General features: G+C 46.9%; 1 protein-coding gene across 2 annotated transcripts in view; it reads right to left on the reverse strand.

The window, feature by feature from the left end:
* Positions 1-23,178, reverse strand: part of PDAP1 (PDGFA associated protein 1) — a 150,826-nt gene that overhangs the window by 17,459 nt on the left and 110,189 nt on the right. For both annotated transcript variants that reach the window (XM_069645564.1, XM_069645565.1), the window contains exon 4: positions 9,144-9,265. In XM_069645564.1, the coding sequence (XP_069501665.1) occupies positions 9,144-9,265 (122 nt within the window). The remainder of the gene's footprint in view (positions 1-9,143; positions 9,266-23,178) is intronic.

Genomic DNA, 23,178 nt, shown 5'->3' on the forward strand with positions numbered 1-23,178 from the left:
TGGGGCCCAACATGTGAAGGTGATTTGGCATATACATGAAAATCTAACCGGACATTGGCATATGCCCGTCTGCGACAGTTTAAATTCTCTTTGTGTGAAAGCCCTTCCTGTTCTACTTGAGGGAGGGCCTGCCATTGGCCGAACACCGCTCTGAATGCTGCTTGTGCGATTGGGTGCTTTGTTTTCTCGCTGCCTCACATGGGGATAAAAGACAACCCCCTTGCATGCTCACTTTGCCAACAGCTGGAATATTGGACCTGTACTCTGGAAGGCCTGCTGATCGAGGAAGGATTGCAGATCTGCAACCCTGGGCGCTACGAGCAATCCAGCGGTGAAGCTGCTACTTGCAAACGACCAGAAGGAATCCACAGTGACCCTCCTTTCCCCAGATCCAGAGGAGACAACTGGATCACAGCCATGCTAAAGGCCTCCTCTGTCGAAAGCGCTTTGCGATGCCTGCCCGGACCCAGCAGGTACACCTTTGCTGCCAAAACTCCTAAGGGAATGTACCGAACTGACCAGAGAACCTTCATTCAAAAGACAATCAGGCAAATGCTCTGGTTACATCCCCCAAACAGAAAGTTCCAGAGGCCTGTGCTGCCTCTTTGCCTGCAACTGCACCCCTGAATTCGCCTTCCTGGTCCTTATGTGGCTAGCTGCCCTCTGGTATATCAACATTTATTAAATATGCGTTCTTCCTTGGGATATCCAAGCCGGCCCATTCCTCCAAAGCCGAATCCTGTTTCGAGGACAACATGGGAACCCTGCATCACCGGAACTTCGACAGGCTTGCCTTTACACTCCTCTAGGACCAACCTGAGAATTACTTGATCAAGAATCATCATTCTTCCAAAGGGTGTTGGGGTCCCTGCACCAGTGACTAGTCGTATCTCAGTGGCCACTGTACAATGTGAACAGCAATCGCATTTGGTAACCAGCAACAACCTCCTGAAGAACTGATTTTTGGTGCCAGCATATTGCCCTCGACTGTCAGCCTACTGTTGAGACTGTGGCTCTGCTGGTGAGCCTTCGATGTACCTTTCATCCCTTGGTCTCATCTTCAAAGAACGCTTGAGATTTTCCCTTCAACATAACCCCAGGGGACTGCTCCAGGGTGCACAAATGTAATCTTTTTGCCAGACTTTGCACTTATTGTATCCCTTGGTCTCTTTCTTGAGCTTGCCAGCCTAGAAAGAAAAGCCTTTCCTTGCCCATTACTGCCTTTTTTCTTTCTACAATGGACTTGATTGACCTGAACTCTTAGTGGAACTGGCATTTACTGGATACATTGTCACATCTTCTGTTTTACAAAGTTACTTACCTGTGAATGTATTGCTTTTTTATTTGCCTTGTTTTACATAAAGATTATATTTTTTATAACATGTGAACATTCACTTACTTGGCATTAACGAAAAGTGTGTACTGTAGCATGAACCACCCAACTGCACCTTCCGAGAGCTAGACCTGGGCTGCTCGGTCACAACTACTACTTGGGGAGCCTGTTGTGTTTGAGGCAGTGGTCGAACTGGGCGGGAGCGGTGCCCTTCTACTTCTTTTAATTAAGTTTTACCGTTCCTATACTTTTGTTTTAAAAAGAAACCGTTCCGGAAAAATGAAAGTGTAGGAAGAAGTTAAAACTTGCATTTTCCGTGCACTGCACAGGGTATTGCAGGCACATGTTTTGGGTTTTTTTTATTGTGCATGGGAGGGGGCGTGGCGATGGGGATTGTGGGGAGTAGGGGCAGGCCAGTAGGGAACATAGTTCCACTACTTCTTTCCGTGCACTTCGACCACTAGTTTGAGGGTATTATGGAAGTACCCAAGTCAGGCCAATGCACCTAAATACGTGGTCCACACGGTTTGAGGAGAATTTCCTTAACAGGTGTGCCATCTACAGCCCTAGGCTGCTGCACTTTCTGCCCTGCTTGGCTCTCACCAGCTTCAGGGTGCTCTGTCTCTTATTAAGCCATTTACACATTTGTCATCACCAGCCTTAAATTGCTTTCTAATTTTTTGTCTCATTTACTGCTCCCCTCCTTTGCCTCACCCATTCGGACATCATATTCACCTCCTTCCAAACTACCTGTCTATTCACTATAATAGCTTCCTGCTTCACCCCAGCCACCTCCTGTCTCCCAAGAACCAATCTCTGGTGACTTCCTCACCTTCACACCTTTCGGCTTCTTGCTCTTCCGCTTGCTCTCCGCTCACATAACTCAGCCATCCCTTTACCTCCTTTCTGCCGATAGTGTCAGTTCCAACTCTGATACGCAGCTCCTTCCAGCTCCAGATAAGCACTTCCTATCACTTCCAGATAGACACCTCTATCCGCTTGCTAATATTCTTCAGAGTTCCTCCCTCCCAATATCCACCATCAAACACTTCCTGAAAATCACATTTGTTCAGCCCCTGGGCTTTAGCACGTTTTGCTTCCTGACAATCCCTCCCTCAGCCTCTCAAGATCACCTTGTCTTCCTTAGGTTCTTATTTCACATCCTCATGACTCCCCCATGTTACAACTCGGTCCTGTTAAATCGCTCTTTTGGCCATTTTCCTACCCGCTTGGCCCAGCTAGCCTGGCTCCTTGGCATTTTTGCTTGAGTGTCCCCTCTAGAGCTCAGGTTCCAGTATTGTCCAGTCTTGAACTTGTCCAGTCTGCAGAGACTCACAATATCCAGTGGTTTGCATTTTCTTCTGTAACCTTCACCAAATTTCTCCTATCTCCACTCTCTGGCTCCAAACACCCAAACTGCAGAATGAGCTTTTAGGTGTTTGCAGGGATTTGGCCCTGCCTTTCAGCCTCTTCCTAGTGAAAGGGGACTCCAGTGTTAGTTGAGATGAGGACTGGCTGTCGAGCTTTGCGCCTAGTAATGCCTTAAGAATAGTGATGTCGGACTTAGTTTCCTGGTCCTTCAGCCCGCTCTGCCTGCCACCCCTCGGCCCGGCCTCTCAGCTGCTCTAGATTAAGTAGCTGATGTAGGGACTGGTTGATGGGTCCCACCAGAGGATGGTTTCCAGTTTGGATGTGGCACTTACTAGTAGTCGTCCCCCACCAGTCTCTGATGGTCATGCCCCAACCTTTCCCCAGAGACGACTCCCTTAGCATGTTTTAACTATATGAGAGTTCAGTCCTTTTGTGATGGATGGGATGAGGTACAGTTTCTCGTGCTAATTCAGGTTCCGCTCTCCCTCTGTAGATTGATATGGGCTTCCTGTACAAGTGCGAGGGGAGTAGAGAATGCAGATACTGTCTGTTCTACAGGAATGAGATTGCTTGATTGCCCCAAAGAGACAGGGGTGTCTGGTGGCAATGTGACTGTCACCTGCCCTAGGATTGGGGCTAAGTGAGGGTGACCAGGGGATCCTCCCCATACCACCTCTGTCAATCAACTGCTAGCTTGGGGAGGCACACATAACCTTAGTCCCCACACTGGAGTTTAGAGCACTTCAGCGAACTTTGTACGAGTCTCACCAACAGTGATGGGGGATGAGAAAGTAAACCGAAGAAATAAAAGGTTTTGGAATAGGTGTATGTCTGCATGGCAAGAGACGAGGAAAAATGAAGAGTAGGAGGAGATTCATATTTGACGATTCAGAGTGGTTGCTGCTTGCTTCCTCATGCAAATAAACGTGAACAGAGTAGTGTCAGCTGCTTTTCTGCCATCCTACCGGTCTCAGTGTAGTTATGATAAACATCACCAAAACACCCCACTGTGGACCTAGGATATGAATTATATAATGGGTAGGGATCTGAAACAGTTTGGTTGAGATTGACTTACTAACAGGTCGGCATTATTTGGTTTGTCCACAGTGTAGGAAAGGCATGATCACAAGTATTGACACTGACACAAGGGATACAATTTGTAAAACCTTTATTGAAATTGTTGGGTTTGGAGAAACTCCTATTTTTCCCTACAACTAAGATGGGAGTAGTCTCGACCATCAAACGATAAACAAAACAGTCTTACAATCCAATCTTCACTTGTAGTATCTAGCCTTCTCCACATGTCTTTCGCGGTCTGTCAGAGTCAACAACCTCCAGTAGGGAAGCTTTGGAGTCTTCGGCTTGCTGCTCTCGTCCCTTGGTCTGTTGCTCTGCTCCAGTAGGTGTACCTTCATCCCGGAAATTCTGCACGTACTCGTGTTCCACTGGAATGTTTAGGTGTTGCCTTTTATCCATGTGAGGAGAGCTAACTGGTATCAGGTGTATGCAATTAGGGTGAAGGTGCCCGACTTTGCCTGACCCAATTAACTGGACATGTCCAGTACGATGTGAGAGAGTTAGTCTGGTTACTCTCAGTCACCCTCTTCCTCGGCCCAGTGTTAGAGTAAAAAGGGGGTGGGGGTTGGGACTTCAGAAAATCCTAAAAAATAAAATGGGGTAGATTAACAAAAAGGGGGGGGATGAATACCAGTTCTCACCATCGGCTATCTTACCCCACCCCCCACTTCCCGAAGACCCCTCACCCAGGTGATGCTCCCGCACTGGTCCACCCCCATCGATCCAAAATGACCATGCTCTGGCCACGAGAAAGAAGAGAAAGAGCGAGAGAGAGAGAGAGAGAGAGAGAGATCCCCAGACACTAGCGGGTGAGAGACCCCTGGTTTCTCACAACAGTGATAAACTCAATGCATCCCAGAGCAGACTAGGGCATCATCCACATCACACTACGAACTGGCGTATGCAATACTAAGCCCTTTGCAGGGATGTCTGCAAGTCAGCCGAGTTTTGTGTAAGGGTGAAAACCCACCACTGGTCTTGTAACATACCGATACTGGAATGTTTTCATTGGAAAACGAAGGTAAGAAAAGAACATTCAGTAAGTAACTATAACCTGACTGAATGCAGTATTATGTTCAATGCCCCAAACACAAAGATGTGGATTCTACCCACCACATCTACATAACCTTGAGAAAGCCTGCATTGAGCGAAACCCGTATTGTGTAATAAGCACTGTTTTCGAAATAATCTGAGCAGCTCATGGGTAGCACAAATTACATTAGTTATACACTGCCAAAACAAAAAATTGTGTATGAGACAATCAGCCAGGAACACTTTGAGTTTCCAGTGGTTAGTCAGTGGTACAGGACTTTCCCACCTTTCCACAAAAGCCAAAAGGACTATTTCTGTCAATATGGAAGTTGACTTCACATAGCGATTTCTGTGGGAGTAGTGCTAGAGATGGATAAAGTATTGACCACGATAGTGATACATTTGTCATGGAAAAACTGTACAGACATTAAGTATTCTTAAGTTATACACTAACGAGAGCGGAGTTTTTGGCATTGGGTCACTGAACTACCGCCATGTCCTATGGTTGCGATATGCCACCATCTACTCCGCGAATATATGCCGTAGTCAGCAGGACCAGGGGGGGAGACTGCCAGGTTTTGGTAAGTAACAGAAAATACACGTTGTCATGGCCTATTGGACTGTGGATGATTGCCGTTGTTAAACTTCCTAAGGCATTTGTGGCCGTATTAAAAGATGGTGAAGTGCTCCAGGGGGTTATGTGATTAGAACAGGAATGTTTTTTCAATCTACACCTTATACTGCCAAGCAACCACTTTTTTTTAACTGAAGTCGTTTTCTAAAATTCACATCTCTCACTTTAAAGGCTCATAGGAGTAACATCTGCAAAACAATGGTCTTTGACAAAGACTGTTTAAAGGAATGCTACCTTTAGATTTGGACCAGGCTTTTGTCATGAACCGGAAAAGCGAAATTAGTGCTTTTCCATCTTGAAATGGATCCCGCATACCCACATCTATTGTGCTTACTTTGACTTGGGAGTGAAAAATGTTGATGAAGGCCGATGTGATAGGACACCGAGGCTGGCAGCCCACGTTATGTGCATTATCCTTCAATCACCTGGCAAAGGAAATGGTTCCATCGAACACCTACTTTCAATAACCAATCTCCCACAGCTGGCTATCATCACTCAAAAACAAACTATAAAGCCTCTTCTAAAATGTGAAAAAAGCTGAATTACTTGCAAATGTTTGATCCAGGAAAATTCGCTTAACTCTGTGTTCAGGGTGTAAGGGTTCCTGAAGATGTCACTGAAATAGCCTGCAGCTGCAGTGGTCAAGCAATTCAAGATTAACTTTTAGGAAGGAACCCGGGTTGACAAGACTACAGGTCAACGGTAGTACTTTGAATAAAAGGGATGTCAATGCAGAGATTACAAAAACATATCTTGTTAAATTTAACTAACTGACTTTGTGCATGTCACAGGCAAGAAATGAAGTTCAGAAAAGTCTCCAGTTGAATTCTGTATGACCCGACACTCCTCGGGTTGAACAGTGAAGCAAAAGATCAAATGGAACCATATGATACAATGTTTTGTAACCAATTACACCAGGAGTACCAGTGAACTCATAGTACTGTGCTTTATACAGAGCTGAGCTGTTTGCATGGTCTCTTGGTGCTTTGGCGGATCTGAAGGAGGGCATGGTTTAGTTTGTGGAAGAGAAAATGCAAGGCTTCTCGTGCTCTGCTATTTAGCAGTGCACTCGATGTCAGTTAATTCCACCTTTCCATGCCAGCTCTGCACAGGGACGAGCAGCAGGGCCTCAGGGTGGGCGGAGAGTGTTGAAGGCTTGTGACTGCTTTGCTCACTGGTTCAACGGATGGAATCACCAGATCTTTGGTTCACTCTGACCCTGCACTCTTCAAAACCCAAACTCAAGGCAAAACCCAATCACATGCCTCCAGGCTCCTTTTTGGGTTGGCATCAATGTTGTGCTAACAGACCATTTCCAGTTTCAACAAGGTAAAGATGCAAACTCTTTTTAAAAGGAAACTTGGGGACTTCTCAGCTCACGATCAAAGGGCTGCATCCATTCATACTTTTGGTGGAACATTCAGCGTCCCTCTACAGGTGTGGAATATGGCATGAATCCTAAGGGATGTGTGAGGAATATGATGTCATCACTCCTTTTCCTGGGATAGTCTCTCCCCACGTCGCCAGGGGATGGCAGCCGCTACCTGATCCAGACCCTTGGGGCAGCTATATGAGGGAGGACCACATGGGGAGGCGACCGTCGGGGGGTCATTGGAGAAAGTCACATACATCCCATTCCCTTCTGCGGATGGTTCCTACATTCCTAATGCATTGATGGCATTTTGTAACACTCTCCCTCAACCACTGACTAGATCTACTTCATGTATTCTCTGTCATCACATAAGGAACAACATGGTTACAGATGGAAAAGAGGGAAAGAGCAATGAAGGACTAAAACCGAGAAACCAACACAATGGTCAAGTCTTTGGAAGCTGTTCAATCATGCCGGGAAACTTAAACCAGCTGCAGCGAGAGCTGCAGAGGCGAAGTTGTGCCGCGACCCGACCTGTGCGGACAACAGTCAGAACACGGAAAGGAAGCAAGCCGTAGGAAGTAGTGTGAAGGCAAATCCAGGCTCTGAAAGGAAAAGCCTGAATGCAGAAAGCCTGCTGTCCATGAATGCTAGATAGCAGGAACCATGCACAGTAGAGAGATGCGGTGAAGGTGCAGCGGCTAACGGATCGTATGCAAAGCCAACAAACAAAGAAACCGAAGCAGAGAAGCGCGAGAGGCACTTGGAGCACCTGGTAAGCCCAGGGAAGACTGACGGGTTACCAGGGTGCCTGAAAGGTGTGTTGTGCGAGGGATGCAAAGTGAAGCCTGTGAAGACATTAATATACTTGTGAATCGGGTTACGAACGTGTTGCTAAATCCATACCAGAGGTGAGAAAGCTAAGTAAATGTGAATGGTCTTGGAAAAAAGGGCAGAGAACCAATGTGTGAGGGAAGAAGCAAATATTGAAACTTTAACAAACAAGGCTCTATAAGCCAACATTGTGCAAATATGGTTTCTTGGATAAAAGGAAAAGTAAATGCATACAAGTTCTGGCAGGACAGTATACCAGGAAAAGTCAGGTGTGTGTAAAAGGTTACAGTAAGAGACGAACCAGAAGGAAGATCCATGCCCTTGAGTGTTTGTACTGTTGTAGTTGTGAAAAGAGCTTGGCAGGGGAGTATACCAGGTGTCCGGCGAGTCTGACTCTCACCCACATTGTAATACACTGAAAATAGAATCTCAAAGAGCATACATGCCTTTCAGATTCTGAATTGGTGTGAATGTGAAGGGAAACCTGGGGAAGGGAGTCCCTGAGAATACACCAGGAGGAGTTATCCTCTCAGGGTTACAAGAAAATTGGTTATTCTTGGTTTGAAATGTTGGTATTGCTAAAAAGGAATCTGGGGAAAGGAGCATTCCCTAGAACTGTGAACATTGCCCACTTGGAACGTATTGATTAGATTTATACCTTTGTGTTGGATCTGAACATTTTGTACACTTTGACAATCAGAGACAATACCATTTTTACCTTAGTTTTAGAGTGTGAGGGATAGGATAGGATTTCAAACACAGGACACGTTTTGTTTTGGACATCTTGACAAAGGACAGACCCCTTGGTTTTTGGTTAAGGTAGGGAAAATACCTCCTAGGTTAGGGTTAGTTAGGCCTTGTTCCAACCTGTTTTTGTTTTAATAAAAGTGTGTAAACAAAACCATGAGTCCTCTGTCTGTGTCTCATTCCTGGCTCCTCACAGGTGCAAACCGAATGCAGCCTAATAAAATGCCTACTAAAAGTCACAAAGGCTGCTGCCAAACAGGGGAGTCCAGAAAGCTATGCAAAGAGACTTAAAAACATGGGGTCTTTGGGGCACCATAACACGCAAATGGCTTAGTAAGAGTCTAGGGGGCACATTCGGGATTCACATCTCCAGTGAGGTCTAGGATGAGAACTCTTAAGAGGGAAACGCTCAGTAACCAGTTTGAAAAGGGGAACAAGCTTACAATATTTGGACCTCAATGTCACCACCACCAACACTAGCTTCCAATCAAATTCCCGGAGTATGGAGAAATGGGATTGGAGTTCCACCTCATCTATGCTTGGAAGTTTTCCAGTATAAAAGTGCCACTGAACCAGCCCAGCAGGCTACAATATTCTGCTCAGCGACTAATGCAAGGGGAAGTAAATAAAAATACAGATCCCCATCATAATCAAACTAGTCTAGCCAAGCACTTCAATGTATTATTTGTTTAAAGTTATTTAAAAGTAAACCAACATCAGAAGGAAAAGAAAACATAAATTACCTTTCTCTCCTAGAAAGCTCCTTGGGGCCTTCCAAATCCAGCTGAGTTACCTTTTTGGTTGTCGGAGCTATTCGATTGGGGTTCTCTATGTCTATTAACCCTTCCACGCCTTTACGTTTTTGCTGAGATTCAGAAAGAAGAAAAAGGAGTACAATTTAAAAATGACCCGTTACTGCTCAACACCCTCCAATCACAACATTACAGCAGAGCTACAAAGCAGATGTTATGCATGGGATTTCCTACTGATTCTAACAAGTTATTCAACTATTAACATCCATAAATCTCCACTCCAAAAACATTCATATGTCCTCATTATTTTGTAAATTTATTTATGACAGATATTTAACTATGAGCATCCCATTACATTTTTCACACCTATGGGTGCCTTTATAAGATAAAGTCTATTTTATTGCAATATATTAATCATTCCCATCTATCCACTCTGAGAAATGTAAATCAAAATACACAAAACTCAATAAATTGCTTCATTTGAACCATACCCGAAATGAAAATGGCCTATTTAAGCATGGTTTCATCAAATAATCTGTCTCACAACAAATTCTGTTGTTCCTTTCTGATATTTCTCCATGGTTTACATATTCTCCAAGTCGTCAAATGATGAAGAGTCCGCATGCACTTGGGCTCTGGCATCACCTTTCACAGGATGTTTCACTGTGCCATAGTTTCAATAATGTTTTGCTGTCCTTGGTTGCTGTGATGCTGTGATCCCCCGCCCCCTCCCCTTGGCCGCCTGTGATGCTCAAAACCCAAAGTCACCTGATTGACTTTCATATGTTACAAAGCACTTATCTAACCAAGTAAGCCTTCTGTAACAGCGCCACGATGCCTCAGGGCCGTGTGGCGCTTCACAAATGCAAATAAGTAGTGACTGACAGAAGACGTATTACCTAGAAGTGTCTAGTCTGCATGTTATGTTACTGGGTTTTATAGAGTTAACTGCTGCCCATTTTCATGGTCTCTAGGTGCTGTGGAACCGGCAACAAAACAGGCTGCGATTAGTTAGTATGAGCAGAGCTAGAGGGCACTGTTGTCCTCTTGATGCATGCACAGTGGAAGGAAAAGCTGGTGTGCTCCTGGCTACTAACATCTGCCACGAGAAAGGTTTGATTGGCCAGAGTTGCTGGAGGGCCTGTGTGGGACGGACAGGTGCAGAGTTCAGAGGGTTTTAAGTGCATGCAAAAGGATGGAGGGTTAATAGTTTGTGTCACCTACACAGAGTGAGTGTTGAATAATGTGTGCAGCATGAAGTAGAATGTGCAGCAGATTAATGAGCGGCAAACAATTAAATGTAATGGTACAACGTTCATTCATCGCCCGTTTTCTTATTTTTTCCTTTTTTTCGCTGAATTTTTTGCTGCCGATTTCTTGCCGCACAAACAAGCGAAAATCTATGGGAGTGGGTAAAGGGATAAAAGTGGTTGGGGGGTATGGGGGATAGGTTGTAAATAGCTGGAAAGGTGGGGGATGGGGGGGGGGGCAAAAACCAGCAGCAAAAAAACTGCGAAAACAAAATGGGCGATGGAATGAGATAGTACCGAATGTAATAAACAGCAATGCATGAAAAACGTTAGAAGACCGGATTAAAAAAATAAAAAAGGCATGCCTTTGCATAAAAAGGAATATCAACGCACTGCATGGCCTCCTCCCACAGGCCTCTGCAAACCGCCCCCATTTCACTTGCTAAGTTTGCCTCTAAGATATATTGTATATTGTCAGGAACAAAGATCAGGGCATGGCAGATGAGGGGAGGGGCCGACATCGGAACATCGCTCATTAGTAAATCGCTAAGGGTTATTGAAGGCATGACCCTTTTCATGAAGAGAAGAAGCAACCAGAGATAGGAAAAAACCCAGACGCTCATTTCACTTGCCCTGGTATAATGGTTGGTAGGCCTGCAGCAGGTCTCAAACCTCACTAGCTACTGGAAGCTATGCCCAGCAAGGCTTGATGTGCCCTTTACCAGCCGGTAACTTGTCCATCAAAACCGATGGGTCCTCTTTCCTGGGACATCCCATGGAACAGGACAGGACAGGAGCGTTTTGCTAACAGCTTGTTTATAGAACGTTTATCATGTGCGTGCTTGCCATGCCCCCACACGGCCGCCCAGCCCAACCGTCAGCCCCCATTTTTTTGTTAGTGGGGATGGCGGGATGGTGCAAGGAGCAAAGTGTGCTTCAGACTTAGTACAGTTGTCACTATGGAGTAACCTTTTAGAATTTTACATCCCGTCCCCTTTCTTCCATACGGATAGGAGATACACAGCATCTTTCATCTTTCCTATAGGCGGGGGGGGGGGCGCGTACAATAACCCCTGGTTTCATTTATTAAAAAAACACACACAGAATTATTTCTTTTAAATATTGTAACATAAAAAAAGGTACCGCTTGCCCAAAAGCTGCATCTCTTCTGGAGGCTATTCTAGCGAATGCTTGCAGAAAGAACGTGGGGTCGCCGATGTAGCCGCTTTAGAAATGTCAGCCAGAGAAACATGCCTCTGAAGTGCTATTGATGCGGATTTACTCTTCGTAGATGAACATGCAGCCCTTCAGCTGGAGTCTTGTTCCTTGCTTTGTACGCCTCTATCACAGCCATAACTATCCAGCGCGTGATTGTTGCATTTGCTGCTGTTTTGCCCGCAGCTGTTACCACCATAAGTAGGGTGACCAGACGTCCTGGTTTTGCCGGGACTGTCCCGGTATTTGGTGCTCTGTCCCCCTTTCTCGAGATTATGCTTCCATTGGAAATTGCAGCTTCGCGGTTTTTTGTAGTAGGTCTCCATATCTGGCAGGCAGGAATGCACAATCTCACACAGAAGAAATGCGGGATTTTACAACTTAAGATAGTGTTACTTTGTGATACATTAATGATAATGGGTGTTTATCTGAACAGTAAAACTTAACCCTCTTCTCTAAACGCTACCGGGGCGTATTGCCTAGACAGCCACTTTCAAGAGTTAGTCCTACGTTTATGTTAGTTGCCCTGTCCTTTTTTACTTTTTAATGCTCTGGTCACATCCAACGTGTGCAGCGTCCTTTCCACTTCTGGAAGTGTGGAAAAAAAAAAACAATACTATATGTGAAAAGTGGAGACCACCTTTGGCAGAAAAGCACGTTGTGTTCTCAACATCACTTTTTCCTTATAAAAGATCAACTACGTCTCTCTCGTGCTCACTGCCTGTAATTCTCATATACACCGAGCAGAGGAGATACCTACTAGAAATGTAGTCTTAAGGATTACACAATCGTGCTGTGACGAATCCCAGAGTATTGTCACATCTTCCATGAGGCTAGGGAGGCTGCTACTCGATAGTCCCCCTGGGGCTGGTACTCAACGGGTGGATCTCACGGGAGGGGAAAACCCTCCTGGGATTGGTAACAATGGCCCTGGTAGAACGCAGTATTCATCTTTCCCTTTGGTGCCCCCCACCTTCCTTAAACCCCACTCCAGTCCCCCCATACCACTACTGGTTATGGTTTAGTAGAGGACAAATATAAATGGACTGGCTCGAGGGAGACAGAGGCACTCCCAAACCCGATACAGAATAGCACTGACGGAGGATGGAGCAAGGAGGAGAAAGCCCATTGCGGAATCAACATGCGATACAGCTGCCAAAGGGAAGAGCGGACGGTAAAAAGGGAAGAATGACTCACTTCATGATCGAACAACCAGATCTGGAGGAGCAGGGGAGGAGATGCTGGTCTTATTCTGAGGAACCTGAAGACTGAAGGCCCGGGGCGTAGACTGCCACAAGTATCCGAGAGGTCTTAGTGAGGCGGACCGGAGGCAGAGACATGGAAAGCCAGACCAGTGAAAAGCAACCAGGAACTGAGACACAGGCAACCGAAGGAGAGAGAGACATGCTAGAGCTGCAGAGCCACGAGAAGAAGAACGCTCAGTGCCGAAGGAGCAGCGCAGCTTCGCTGCAACTCCCGAAGAGACCGGAGATCACACAGGATTAAAAAAGTAGGGAAAGGGCCGGAACGGTGCAAGGAAGGCATGGTATCAAGAGTGTTAATGTTAAAGGTATTTATATCGCGCACGCTCACCTACAGAGTTTGTCGCCAGGCGCTCAGGTGGGTCTGTAACAAGAGGGTGGGGGGTGTGTTAGGTTAGTCGGGTGAAGAGGGAGTAGGAGAGCGAGAGAAGTGGTGTGCTGTTGGCGGCTTCAGTTCCGTTTCCACCGTGCGCTGAGCTTTGGTGTAAGTATCGGAGCAAGACCTTGTGTGCTGTTGATGCGGTTTATTTGTTTTTTGTGGTTGCGGTGTGGTGCAGTGTGCGTGGTTTGCTGGGTGAGAAATTGTGTGGATTTTCTGGTGAATTAGGTATGCAGAGATTTGAAGTTGGGTTAGTCAGTAGTATGTCATGGTTCTGGCCAATCTTATTAATTAAGTAGCATTCCTGTGGGTACGCTTAGTAGCTGGTTACATTTCTTGGCCATTTAACCGGTTGGGTTAGATGACAGTGCGTTCCTGGTTGTGTTGTATGGATCTTAGGTTGGGGGCCGGTTATGTCTAGTCTCCCACCTCTGTGGTGCTGTGGAATGGCCGCTTCCTGTTCCCTTGCTGTCTATATTGACTGTTGTCTGCTGGGCTTGGGCGCAATTTGGGCCAGGGTACGATTGATGGATCGTCCTTGACCTTCCGTCTTGGTCTAACTATGTATTCGGTCATTAATGTCGTCCTGTTATGGCCAACTCTCACTTTGTAGTTTGATGCGTCGCAGAGTGTCTTCCTTAGGTTAAGATTGTAGTTAGTAGATTGTTGGAGTCTGGAATCAATGTTTACACTCATCGTTGTTGCCAGGTCTGTGTGTGTTCTTCTAGTTACGCAGTCAAGAGCCACGATTTGAGCAGTTTCCTGAATAGTAGGTGGTTTCTTGTGTTGCGTATATTCTGCGGTAAGTTGTTCCACATTTTTGTTGAGAGAAAGAGGATCCTCAGAATTTTCTCTTGTAGGGTTTTCGTTCCAGGCGATTGTCATTGCTTGATCTAAGCGTTCTTGTTGGGTGATGTAGGGGTAATTTGTCTCAGGAATTCTGCGCCTTGATTCTGGATTGCTCTTTGCGTGATACACATGATTTGTTGTTTTATTGGTAGCCAATTCGTGTTTTCTACTCTGGAGATGAGAGCGATGATGGTTAGTGTTGTGTTGGTAACTGATAGAACGGCAGGATCCTTTTTGCTGTTTGCAGTAGAAGAAGCAGAAAGAAGCATTTCTGGAGTATAGCGTTTACTTGTGGCTCTAGGGTAAGTTTGTTGTCCATCAGGACTCCCGGGTTTATTACAGTAGACGATGGGGCTGGGGGTTGTACTGAGTTCCCTTGGCCAGGGGATGTAGTGGTTGTCCCCTCCGTTTTTTTTTGTGATGACCATTATTTCTGTTTTGCTTCGGTTGAGTTTGAGGTAGTTCATCCAGTTCAATACATCACAAAGGCAGTTCTCACGTGTTGCGTTTTCTTCTTGAGGGTCTTGTATTTTGAATATTGTGTATCGTCGGCATAGTTGTAGCAGGTGAGGCCGTGTCTTTTGATGATTTTGATCAGCAGAGAAAGGTAGATGTTGAATAATAGCGGGCAGAAGGATGATCCTTGTGGTACGCCACATGTGGATTCTCTTGTGTTGGATTTGAAAGGTTTCATCCCTATAGTTTGTTTTGTTTGTTAGGAAGGATTTGATTCACAGTAGGGTGGTGTCTGTTATTCCCAATCCTTTTAGTCTCGTGATGAGGATGTTGTCATAGTTAACTCTGTCGAATGCCACTGAGAGGTCTAGAAGTGTCAAGGCCGTACTGTTGTCAGCGTCTGCTTTTAGATCATCCCATATTGAGAGGAGAGCGGATTCCGTTCCACTCATTGGTCTGAAACCAACTTGTGCATGGTCTAATAGGCAGTTCTCTTCTATGAATTCTCGGGTTGTTTTGTATATGTGGGTTTAGAGCAATTTAGCTGTAAACGGGATGTTGGAGATGGGTGTGTAGTTGGAAAGGTCCTCTATATTTCCAGCTGTGTCTGAGTAGCGGTATGATGTACGCTGATTTGAAGGATTGTGGCACTTACCATGTTGAGATTGAAAGGTTGAGGACATTCTTGTGGTATTCCATGGGGGTTCCTTGTGTGAGGATTGATTTGTGTATGTACGGTGGGCAAGGATCCTCAGGAGAACCTGTTTTGTTGCTTTGATTTACCAGTTTGATGAAAGTCTCCTCTGATATTTCAAGGAAGTTCCATAGTTTGTTCAGGGGTTCCTCGTAAGGGTCAGCGGGATCCGTAGTCCAATCACAATGTCTGTTTTGTATGGCTTGTTGGATGGTGGTGATTTTGTTTTTGAAGTGGTCTGCTAGGTCATTGCACAGTTTAATCGATGGTATTGGCGTGTTGTTGCAGCATGGTGGATTTTCTATTTCATTTAGGATGTTGAAGAGTTCTTTTTGGGTGTTTGGTGCTGCGAGGATCCGGTTGTCGTAATATTCCCTTTTTGCAGGCACAGATATGTTGTTCAAGTTTAAAATTTCCAGTGTCATTTGTGGTTCTCCATTCTAGTTTACGTTTCTTTTTTTTCATGGCGCCGAGTTTTGGGGGAACCATTTTGCCGTTGCTCTTTCACCTGAAGGGGTGAAAGGTTTTTCTCGATCGTTGATGTTATCCAGTTGTGGAGTAGAGCTACTTTTTTGTCTAGGTCGGCTTCTTCCATGATTATTGCTTGTGGCTTACTGAGTTCCAGGAGTTCAGTTAGGTTAGAGGTTTTTTTTTAAATGGTTCTCCAATTCCTTTTCATGGTGATCGGAAGTGTGTCTTGTCGCTTGTTTGTTGGGGTGATTAGTGTGATTACGAAGGGGATGATGAGCTAGTCGCTCCAGAGTATTTGGATTGGGGGTGTGCTATGGTAAGACATGAATTACTTACCGTAATAGCATTTCTGATGAAAATATCTGCTTCGATTCACATGATATATGATATGATATATGGCATTTATAACGCGCCTATACACAAGTGTTTCAAGGCGCGACGAGGCAAGGGAAGCGGAACAAGGGAGGACAGACAACGCTCTTACTAGGCCAGGTGTCATTCAAATCACGCAAGTGCAGGGAAGGAGGGAGAGGGAAAGTGCGTGGGAAGGGCAGAGGGGAAAGTGCAGTACAAGGATAGTAGAATAAATAAGATAATAAAACGGCCAGATGGTGGCAAGTGCGGGGTAAGTGCAGGCATAAGTGCTGGTAGGGGGACTGTATGGATGCAGAAACAGTCCAAGGGGTTGCCAGGGAGGCAGTGCAGGTGTGCAGCTGGCAGGACCTGGGCACAAGAACAGAGAGGGGTGGCCAGGTAAACCAGTGCAGTTTCAACCAGGAGTTCAGCAGAGGAGAGAAGGAGAGAAAGCAGAGGCAAAGAGGAGGGTTTTGAGGTGCTTCTGGAACCTGAGATGGTTCTCCTCAAGTTTCAGTGAGGCAGGAAGGCTGTTCCAGAGAGAGGCCCCTGCTGCAGAGAGATCTACCACCAACTCGTTGCTTGGAGAAGTGACTGCCCTTGAGGGAGTTGGAGGCAGATGAGCGAAGAGCTCGAGAAGGAAGATATTTGAGAAGAGAGAGTTGAAGGTAATGCGGCCCCATGCCTCAGAAAGCCTTGTGGACAATGCAGAGGGTTTTGAACTTAATCCTCGCAGCCACTGGGAGCCAGTGCAGCGATTTCAGTCCTGGAGAGATACGATCCCTGGGCTTGAGGCCAAGGATAAGTCTCGCAGTCCTGTTCTGGATAAGTTGAAGAGGGCGGAGAGTAGAGGCAGGCAGATTAAGATAGAGACTGTTACAATAGTCCAGCCTAGAGAGAACCAGGGCTCTGGAGACAGTGAGCTTCTGCGGGAAGGAGAGGAAAGGAAGAATACCTCTGAGGAGGTGCAACTAGTAGTGTGACTTCTTAGAGACGTCAGAGATGGGAGGAGAGAAGGAGAGAGTGGAATCGTAGATGACCCCAAGGTTTTTAGCCTTGCAGGTGGGAGCAGGAAGAGCGCCAAGAGAGGCCGGACAGAGAGCTGCAGGGAAGGAGGGAGTGGGTGTGCCGATGAGTAGAATCTCAGTCTTACTGGCATTAAGGCAGAGGTCATTGGCGGCACACCATTCCTGGATAGCTGAAAAACAGTCGGAGATGAGGGAAGAAGAGGAGGCGGCTGAGGAGAGCCTGAAAATGAGCTGGGTATCATCCGCATAGCACTGGAAATTTGGGCAGAGAGCGGCGATGCGGTGGGCAAGGAGTGCCAGATATTGGTTGAACAGCCAGGGAGAGAGGTTAGATCCCTGGGGGACACCACAGGTAGAGAGAAAGGTATCAGAGAGGAAGGACCCAAGTAAGACCTGGGAGGGTCGGTCAGAGAGGAAAGAAGTCAGCCACGCCAGAGCCTGACCAGTGATTCCCAGGTTATCACGGAGACGGTTGAGCAGGATGGCATGGTTGACTGTGTCAAAGGCAAAAGGGAGATCAAGCAAGATGAGGACACAAGGGGTGTTAGAGTCAAGATTGGAGAGCAGGTCTTCACGTATGTTCAGGAGAGCAGTTTTTCGTGCTTCTGGAAGCTCTGAAGCCAGACTGATGGTCATGAAGACAACCAACAGCTTCAGTGTGGAGATTAAGCTGGGAAATGGCCAGTTTCTCAAGGAGCTTACCCAGGAAAGGAAGTGATGGCAATTGGGCGATAGCTAGCCGGGCAGGAGGGGTCGGCAGAGGGTTTAAGAAGGGGGTGCACAAGGGAGTGCTTCAGGGGGGTTGGGAAGACTCCAGTGACGATGGAGTGGTTGCAGAAATCAGCCAGGGCAGGAGCCAGGGAGTCAATGTGATCCTTGATAGTTTTGGAGGAACAGGGGTGAACCTGTTTTGACGAGACTTTCATAGATCGGACTTGTCTAGAAACCTCGTCTGGGGAGAAAAGGGGAAAGGAGAAGGAGGGAGGAGGGGTGGCTGCAGGAGGGCCAGAGAAAGAGCAGGAAGTAGGGGAAAGGAGGGAATAGGTGGAGAGTGTGGACAAGATGTCCTGAGTTTTAGAGATGAAATGAGAGGCCAGTGCTGTGCAGAGGGCCTGTCAAGGGACAGGGGAGGTAGAGACTGCGGCAGGATTGGCCAGTTCCTTGCAGATTTTAAAGAGTACAGCTGAGTTGTTAGATGCCGAAGAGACGCGGGCTTGGATATGAGCTCTCTTCTTGGTTTGGACAGAGAGCCGGTATTGCCTTCGAAGTAGGCGGCAGGCCAGTTTGTCAGAGGATGTACATGAAGCACGCCATTTCCTCTCTGCCACCCTACAATTACATTTTAGGGTGACAAGGTCGGAATCATACCAGGAGTTGCACTTGGCTTTGGGCGAGTATCAGAGATGGCAGAGTGGAGCATGGAGAGGGCTGTGTCAGGATGGGAGTCAGCCAGAGGTGGGGGGCGGTAAGAAGGTGCTGGCAAAAGCCTCAGCTGACACGCGCTTCATGGGTCGGATGACTGAGAAGGTAGGTGGCAGGGATGGAGGTGGCTTGGCCTGAGGGGTAGGGAGGGTGAGGTGGGAGGATAGGAGACAGTGATCACTCCAAGAGAGAGGCGTGGAGAGAGGATCAGAGAGGGGAAGGTCTGAGGATATCAGAACATCCAAAGTATGCCCTGCGGAGTGAGTCGGGCCATCCTGTGCATATAGTTCAACATCCAGTGGTAACCGCAGAGTATTGCATTTGGTCTTTCGGGGACCGAAATGGGACGTCGGCATAGGCGTGTCTGTAACACTATCCCTATTGTGACATGTAGAGTACCCAAAATCCCTCACGCGCCAAGGTCCCTCCGATTGTATTTTTTCTGCCATGAGGGAGCCCAAGGCTATAGTGAGTGAGTACATAAAAGAGAGAAAGTAGGAAGACGTCTATGTTCCTTCCACCCTGAGCAGGGAGGTAGGGAGGGCGCATGTGAATCTAAGCACATACAATCATCCGAAATGCTATTACGCTAAGTAATGCATGTCTGCTTAGAATCACATGCTATGCACAGACTAGCGAGCAGTACCCAGAGTTGGAGGTGGGTAGTGAGAAAGAACAGTAAAGAAAAGATGTCTTAGTACTGCTTGTCCCACCTGAGAATCAGACCTGGAATGAGTGTCTATGCAATAGTTTTTTTGTAAAGGTGTGTACAGAAGTCCAAGTTGCTGCTTTGCAAATGGACTCAAGGGGAACATTTGCAATGAATGCTATGGATGCCCCAGTGCCCCGGCTAGAATGTGCTCTAGGCTTTAAGGGCCGTTCTCTCTTAGCAAGAGTGTAACATAGTGTGATGCATTTGACAATCCACCTTGAGACAGGATCCCCTTCTCTACCAGCTGCCACTGAAAAGAAAAATTGGTTCGTTTTCCTCAGTGGTTTAGTTCTTTCCAGGTAGACTATGACTGCCCTGCACACATCTAGTGTGTGTAGGCTTCTTTCGGCCATGCTAGTGGGATTCTGGAAAAAGGTAGGTGGAAATTCGAGATGAATTTAGGCGCAAATCTGGGGTGAGTGCGCAGAACTACCTTATCCCTGTGGACTGTAACAAAGGGGTCTAGAACAGAAAGTGCCTGTAGTTCGCTAACCCTTCTAATAGAAGTGAGAGCCACTAGGAAAGCCATTTTATAGGTCAGGTCTTTCAGACTTGCTTTATGCATAGGCTCAAAGGGAGCTCCCATGAGCCTGGTCAAAACCACATTTAGGTCCAGGAGCTGGGTGAGAAATGGGAGGATACATCCTCTTAACCCCTTCCATAAAGGCTTTAATCACTGTTATCTTCCACCACAACACTTTTTGTTGTGATGTGGTGTAGGCTGAGAGCAGCCAGATGAACCTTTAGGGAATTGAAGACTAACCCAGTGTCCAACAGATGGGTTAGGTACAGCACAATGTGTGTGGGTGAGCAATCGATGGGATTGACGCCCTAGGAATTGCACCAGATGTTAATGTTAATGTTAAAGGACATTTGTACCGCGCACTATCACCACCGAAGTTGTCCCCTGGCGCTCTGGGGAAGAGAGGGGTGGATTAGTGGGAATAAGCTGGAAAAGTGTAAGAGCAGTGATGTGCTGTTGGCAGCCTCTACCCGGTGGGTCCGTTGGCTGGGCTTGGGGTGTTTTATGGTCCGTAGTCATCGTGTGCTGTTGTGCAAGTCTATGTGTGGTTTGTTTTGTTGTTGCATTGTTGTGAAGTTTGTGCGGATTGCTGCGTTTTAGGCTTGTGGTTGTGTTTGGTTATAGTTTGAGAGGTGTATGCAGAGGGATGGAATTGTTAGTTGGTTGGTTAGTTAGCATTGCTGTCCTTGCAATTGTGGGATTCCATCTAGGTGCGCTAGTGTGGTGCATGCTAACAGTCACATTTCTATCTAGATTCGACGCAAGCTAAAGTTCAGAATTCTAAGTGTGGTGCATGCTAACAGTCACATTTCTATCTAGATGCGACGCAGGCTAGGTTCAGAATTCTAAGTGTGGTGCATGCTAAGAATCACATTCTGTCTAGACGCGACAATCTAAAGTTCCGATTTCCATACTAGTGTGGCACATGCTAAAAGTCACATTTCTATCTAGATGCGATGCAAGCTAGGTTCAGAATTCTAAGTGTGGTGCATGCTAAGAATCACATATGCTAACAATCACATTTCTAAAATTCCATCTTATTGTGGCATATGCTAATAATCATATTTCTATCTAGATGACGCAGGCTAAGCTTGAGAATTCCATCTAAGTGTGGCATATGCTAATAATCATATTTCTATCTAGATGAAGCGGGCTAAGCTTGAGAATTTCATCTAAGTGTGGCATATGCTAACAATCACATTTCTGTCTAGATTTGGCGCAGACTAAACTTGAGAAATTCCATCTAAGTGTGGCATATGCTAACAATTACATTTCTATCTAGATGCAATGCAAGCTAGGTTCAGTGTTCTAAGTGTGGTGCATGCTAAGAATCACATCTGCTAAATCATATTTCTAAAAACTCCATCTAAGTGTGGCATATGCTAACAATCACATTTCTGTCTAGATTTGGCACAGGCTTTGTGGTTCTCTGGGGGTATGGTACTAGTTAAAACTATACTGCAGGCAGTGTTAGCTGTCCAGCCATAATAGGTTTAGGCTGGTGGTCACATCTCTCTAATAATGCATGGTGTAGGTCTGTAGCAGTCTAGGCCATTGAAAGGTGAGTTAGAGTGGCATGAGCTTTCTGGAGTAAAGTAATTGCTCTACCCCCCACCCATGCCAGCACTTACAGTTTTGTCGGTGTCTGGTGGCTTCATTGGCTTCCGGGCAGAGGGCTGCCCTGGGGGTTTCAGTTAAGCCAGAATGTGGACCAATCACGGATGCAGGGAGGATCGGGAGGTGGGCGGAGGGAGGGGAAGAGGAAGGGAGGAGGGTTGGGAAATGGAGGTTGCACGCGGGTCACAGGGCACATGGGGACACGGCCCAAATAAATAAACAGGCCCAGAATGGGTCGGTGGCCACTTCAGCTCACCTGGGAACACCGCGCTCTCAATGGCGTTGTCCCACGGTGAGGCGGAAGTCCCCACACAGTGCTGGCACATGCGGGCCAATCACGGACGACAAAACGCTTCCATTTGCTGGCATAGCAATAACGTGTGTTCGGTTGCCTAGCTTCCCAGAGTATGTCCATGCACCTCTGAGGGAGCTGTACGTGTCCAAACTCTATGACCTCAGGAGCCAAGCTGCTAAGTTCAGAGTTTGTGGGCATGGGTGTAGGGTCTCCCCCCCTGTCCTGAGACATGTTGTATGGGCAGGGTAGTTTCACTGGTGGTGAGAGGGGCATTTCCATCAGGTGAGCAAACCAGGGTTGGCGGGCCCACATGGGGGCCACCAGCATCATGGTAACTGGTTCCTTGTTGAGAAGGGGAGTCCGGGGGGGGGGGGGGGGACGAAGCGTAGACAAATTTCCCTGACCATGTTATCCAGAGACTGTTCCCCTTGGATCGGTTCTGGGGGTACCTGGAGGCGTAGTCTTGGCATTGGGTGTTCTCCTGAGTAGCGAACAGGTCGATCTCTGTGAAACCCCATTCTGCAAAGACGCTGGACACAATGTCTTCGTGTAGCCGCCATTCATATTCTTCGGGCAGAGGGAAATCTCTGCTAAGCAAGTCTGCCAGAAAATTGAGTACCCCTGGAACATGAAGGGACAACGGAAACATCTTGTGTTTGAGAGCCCATATCCAAATGTTTTGGGACAGCTTGGATAGCCCTGGAGAGTGAATGCCCCCCTGTTTGTTCAGGTAATACATGGCTGTAGTGCTGTCCGTTAGAATCAGCACGGTCTTCCCTTGTGATTGCACCTGAAAGGCCTGCAACGCCTTGAACAGCGCTAATAGCTCCAGTAAGTTTATATGGTCGGACACTACCTGAGGGGACCACACCCCATGCGCTGTCTGCTGAAGCAGGTGAGCCCCCACCCCGTGAGAGATGCGTCTGTAGTGAGAGTGGCTTCCACTGCAGGGGTGGTGAAGGTCTTCCCCTTCAAGAGGTTATCTCTCAACCACCACTGCAGAGAGAGAGAGAGAGAGAACGAGGGCTGGCGAGACAACTACCAGATCTTCCCATGTCCGCTGGCCTGACACCACTGGCTGTTGAGCCACTCTTGCATGGGACACATGCACAGCTGTGCGTGGGGAACCAAGTATATGCATGACACCATCATTCCTAGCAAGCACATGGCCTTGCGCACCGTCACCTCCCGACTGGCCACATATTAAGGGATCTGAAAAAGCATGTTCTGAACCCTCTCATTGGAGGGGAAGATGAGACCGTCTTCCGTCCGAATTAGAGCTCCCAGAAATTGTTTTGTTTGACTGGGGACTAGACTGGATTTCTTTTCGTTGATTGAGAAACCCGGACTGAAGAGAAGATCTGTTTTTTGGGTGTTCGAAAAACATGTGTCAAAATGAGTCCCCTGTGATGAGCGAGTCGTCGAGGTAAGGGTAAACTGGGACCGACAGTCTGCGCAGGTGTGCTGCAGCCACTGCCAGGACTTTGGTAAACACCCTT

Source organism: Ambystoma mexicanum, chromosome 2p (assembly GCF_040938575.1).
Source record: "Ambystoma mexicanum isolate Mex_15411 chromosome 2p, UKY_AmexF1_1, whole genome shotgun sequence".
Lineage (NCBI taxonomy): Eukaryota > Metazoa > Chordata > Amphibia > Caudata > Ambystomatidae > Ambystoma > Ambystoma mexicanum.